Source organism: Gadus macrocephalus, chromosome 2 (assembly GCF_031168955.1).
Source record: "Gadus macrocephalus chromosome 2, ASM3116895v1".
NCBI classification, from domain to species: Eukaryota; Metazoa; Chordata; class Actinopteri; order Gadiformes; family Gadidae; genus Gadus; species Gadus macrocephalus.
Window position 1 is genome coordinate 15033751 of NC_082383.1, and position 4601 is coordinate 15038351.

At 53.0% G+C, this 4601-nt stretch overlaps 1 protein-coding gene across 1 annotated transcript; it reads right to left on the reverse strand.

Annotated features, from left to right (window-relative positions):
- Positions 1-2249: 2249 nt before the first annotated feature.
- On the reverse strand, positions 2250-4209 carry LOC132472958 (uncharacterized). Its single transcript, XM_060072852.1, has one exon. It carries the CDS (start codon positions 4199-4201, stop codon positions 2264-2266), a length of 1938 nt encoding a protein of 645 aa, XP_059928835.1. The 5' UTR covers positions 4202-4209; the 3' UTR covers positions 2250-2263.
- Positions 4210-4601: the final 392 nt, after the last annotated feature.

Below are 4601 nucleotides of genomic sequence, written 5' to 3' on the forward strand. Positions count from 1 at the left end.
TGTATTAAACTGCCGTGAGCGCATGATAAATGACATGGTTGATAAATGATTTTAAAACAGTATGAAGGAAACGGATTACATAGTCAAAGAAGAAAAACACACACAGGCAACATTGACGGAAGCTATGCGCCCCGTCACACACCCCCCCCCCTTAAGAAGGAGCGTCCATCTCATGACGCGACAGAAAGTCTGCAATCAAATTGTCTTTACCAGCCCTGTACTTCACCGTGAATTTGTAGGGTTGCAAAGACAGGTGGTAGCGAGTAATCCTGGAGTTCGAGTCCCGCATGCGGTGCAGCCACTGCAAGGGCCTGTGGTCTGTCTCTAGGACAAACTCCTTCCCCACTAAATAGTACTTAAGAGTATCAAGGGCCCATTTAATGGCGAGACCCTCCTTCTCGATGGTGGAGTATCGAGTCTCGCGAGGGAAAAGTTTGCGGCTCACAAAGTTTGCGGCAACACAGCCCCTAGGCCTAGGCCTGAAGTGTCCGTCTGCACTGTGAAGGGCAAGGAAAAGTCAGGGCTCTGCAGCACCGGCTCAGAGTACATGCACTCCTGCAGGTCCCGGAAAGCGACCTCACACTCGGGAGTCCAGACCACCTTGTTGGGACTGGTTTTCCGAGTGAGGTCCGTCAAACAAGCAGCTCGGCTGGAGAAGTTGGGGATGAAACACCTATACCAGCCAGCCAGCCCCAAGAAGGATCTCATCCCCTTTTTGGTTGTCGGTGGCTGGCAGCTGCGGATGGCCTCCACCTTGCTGACCTGAGGACGGATGGTGCCACCACCCAGGACATAGCCCAGGTAGCACACTTCAGATCGGGCAAGCTGGCGTTGACTACCAGCCCGGCCCGATGGATCCGCTGGAAGATGTCGCTCAGGTGTTGAAGGCGAGCCTCCCAGGAACTGCTATGGATGACCACGTCGTCAATGTACGCAGCAGCGTATTCTTCAGCGCCGTTAAGCACCTCGTCCATCATGCGCTGGAAGCTCGCTGCTGCGCCGTGTAGGCCAAAAGGCATGACCCGGAACTGGAACAGGCCGGATGGAGCTCTGAAGGCTGTCAGCTCCTGTGCTTGGGGGGAGAGTGGCACCTGCCAGTACCCCTTACACAGGTCGAGGGTGCTCAGGAACTCAGCCTTCCCCAGACGCTCCACCAGCTCGTCCACACGTGGCATGGGATACGGGTCGAATGCAGAGATGTTATTCAGCTTTGAGTAGTCGACACAGAAGCGGAGCCCCACCGTCCTTTTTGGGCACAAGGACCACGGGACTGCACCACTCGCTGTGCGACGGCTCGATCACCCCCATTTCCAGCATCGCCTTCACCTCCTGTTTTAGCGCGGGGATCAGTCGCGCCGGAACCCTGGTGTTGGTCTGCTGGATGGGACCTGGAGCTGTCAGGCGGATGTCATGGGTAATGACATCGGTTCGTCCTGGTAGGTCTCTGAACAGGCCTCGGGGGATGATGGTCAGCAGGTCCTCCTGCTGTTCAGGTGTCAGATGGGTGACGGAGGGGTAGGTCGACTCACCGCCTGCAGTAGGAAAGTACTGCTCTGATGGTTCCTCTTCCTCTTCCACGGTCCGCGCCCACAATTGATCTTGGATGTCAGACGATGGTCGGTCTCTCCATTCTTTCAGCAGATTGACATGGAAAGTCTGTTTCGAGCGGCGTCTGCCTGGCGTGGCAATTTCATGGGTCACCTCACCAACTCGGCGAAGCACCTCGAACGGACCTTGCCACTTCGCCAGCAGACTGCTCTCGGATGACGGCAACAACAGCAACACCTTCTGTCCGGACATAAAGGTGCGGCTACGTGCTGTCCGGTCGTACCATGTCTTCTGCCGTGTCTGGGCCTTGGCCAGTTGTTCGTGGGCCATGGAGCTCAGCTGGTCCAGCTTCTCCCGCATCTTGATGACATAGCCCGCCAGGTTGGTTGGCTGATGAGAGGCGTCCCCTCCTAGCTCTCGCGGAGGATGTCAAGCGGGCCTCTCACCTCCCGTCCATACAGGAGCTCGAAGGGGGAGAACCCGGTGGATGCCTGTGGTACTTCTCTGTAGGAGAATAGCAGATATGGGAGCCACTGATCCCAGTTAGTTCCTGACTCAGACACAAACTTCCGCAGCATCGACTTCAAGGTCTGGTTAAACCTCTCGACCAAGCCGTCAGTCTGCGGGTGATAGGGTGTGGTTTTGATGCCCCGGATTCCTAACAGGGAGTATACCTGTCTCAGTGACTTGCTGGTAAAGTTACTACCCTGATCTGTCAGGATTTCTTTCGGGACCCCCACCGGGAGAAAAGCTGGATTAAACAGTTGGCAACTTGTCTAGCTTTGGTGTTTCTGAGGGGGAATGCCTCTGGGTACCGTGTTGCATAGTCGCAAATGACTAGAATGTATCGGTGGCCTGCCCTACTTCTCTCCAGGGGACCTACCACATCCATAGCAATGCGACTGAATGGAACATCAATAATGGGAAGGCTAATCAGGGGAGCCTTTAACCCTCTCTTGGAGCGAGCTGACAGTTGGCATTCTGGACAAGACCTGCAGTATTCAACAATATCCTTCTGGAACCCTGGCCAATAAAATCGGTTCAGGATCCTGTTCTCTGTCTTTTCCTTGCCTAGATGGCCTGCCCAAGGAATATTATGACCAAGATGTAGAACCTTGGCCCGGAGAACTTCAGGAACTACCAACTGCTCGGTGTCTGCAGTCACTCTGGAAAGCTTCTCGTTATTCCTGACAAAACATGTACTACCCTGTTCCATTGCTTCCCTAGCCTCATCTGGGTTTTTGACAGCGGAGAAGCAGGAACTAAGTGTAGGATCCTCTAGTTGTAGCTTAGCAAAATCCTCCACCAACACTTCATTGTCCTCTAGTGGTGGGGAGGGCCTACTTTCCTGCAATGCGGTACCTGTCACTTTTTCTCTGCGTCTCTCCGCCTTGGACTTCTTAACTTTGCCACCAGGGTAACAGTCATATGGTAATTCAGACCACAAATCATTTGATTTCTTTCTAGCCTGAGCTCTGGTTGTCACATATGCATTCACTGTGTTAACAGTCTGAAGTAGCTCAATAAGAACTGGCACATCCTGGCCTAGAATCACAGGATGTGGACATTTATCTAAAACCCCCACGGTTAGCAGATACTTTTGACCTCTAATCTCAATGAGAACCTCGCTGGTCTGGTGCTCAGACTCGTCACCATGGAAGCAGCGGACCTTGATTTTGCCCCGTGGTTGGAAATCAGACTTTAAACAAGTCTTAAGGATAAAAGATTGACTGCTTCCTGAATCAACTAGAGCTTGAAAAGTCTTTCCCTTCACTTTCACTGGGACAATCACGTCAGAGGAAGTACAATGTGTGTGCTTGCTAGGGCCAGGTAGGTAGCACAGTCTAGAATCAGACATTTTCTTTGCTGTACAATTGGGCCTAATGTGACCTTGTTGACCACAACCATGACAAATAATGCCTCTAGGTGTTCTAGCTGAAGTGGAGCTAACACTGGGGCTATAGGAGGGCTTAACCACACGACCACTACCACCCGCAGACATACCAGTAGATGTCTTTTCCGGCTCTTGCTGGGCGGCTTGGTATGGTCTTCTCCAGTCATGTTGTGGTGGGCCCAGGAAGTACTTCCTTCTGGAAGGCCTGGCAGTCACAAAGGTTTCCACCAGGTCTGCTGCTTCAGCTGATGAGCGAGGGGTGTGTTCTCTCACCCACACCTGTAGGTCGGTGTTTAGCATGCCCAGGAACTGTTCCAGCACCATCTGGTCGCAAATCTGGTCCTTGGTCAGCATCTCAGGAATAATCCATTTTCCGAACAAGTCCTTCAGCCGAGCCTGTAACTCTTTCGCCGTCTCATCCTCCAAAATAGTCTTCGAACGGAAACGTTGGCGGTAAGTCTCTGCTTTAATGTTGAACTTATCCAAAATGGCTTGCTTTACTTTTACGTAATCCTGGCTGTCATCAAAAGTCATTGCCACATAGGCAGTTCTGGCTTTACCTTTCAACAAGGGCACGAGGTACAATACCCAAGTCTCCAGGGGCCACTGACACGCTGTCGCAAGTCTTTCAAAGGTGGTCAGGTAATGTTCAACATCTTCGTGCTCTTCCAAAGGAGCCATTTTAGGGGGTCTCCAGCCCCTATGGAGGTTTGGAGAGGTGGCAAGGCCAAGAGAAGTGGAGTTGAGTGAGCCGTGCATCCCGGGCGCTGGTTGCTGCCCTGGACATGGGAGAGGAGTTGGTATATCCAGAAAGGGCATGTTGGCGACCAGATCCGAGGCTGTAGAAGGGAGGGAGCTGGGCGGGTGCACGTGCTGCAGATCAGCAAGTGACTGCCCTGTTGCCTGCATCGTCGCCGGCTCTCTCGCCATCCTCTGAAGCTGCTGGAACTGATGCTCCATGGCTTTCCACCTCTGGTCCTGACGAAAGAACACCGCCTCCGCCTGGTCATGTTGACGCCTCTGATACTCCCACCACCGACTTCACGATCCTCTCTAGGCGATCTGTCCGGTCTTCTACCACTGGAGTGGAAGGCCAAGTCACTTTGAGAGCAATAATCTGACATACGTCCTTCCATGATCAGCTCTCCCGAACCACTGA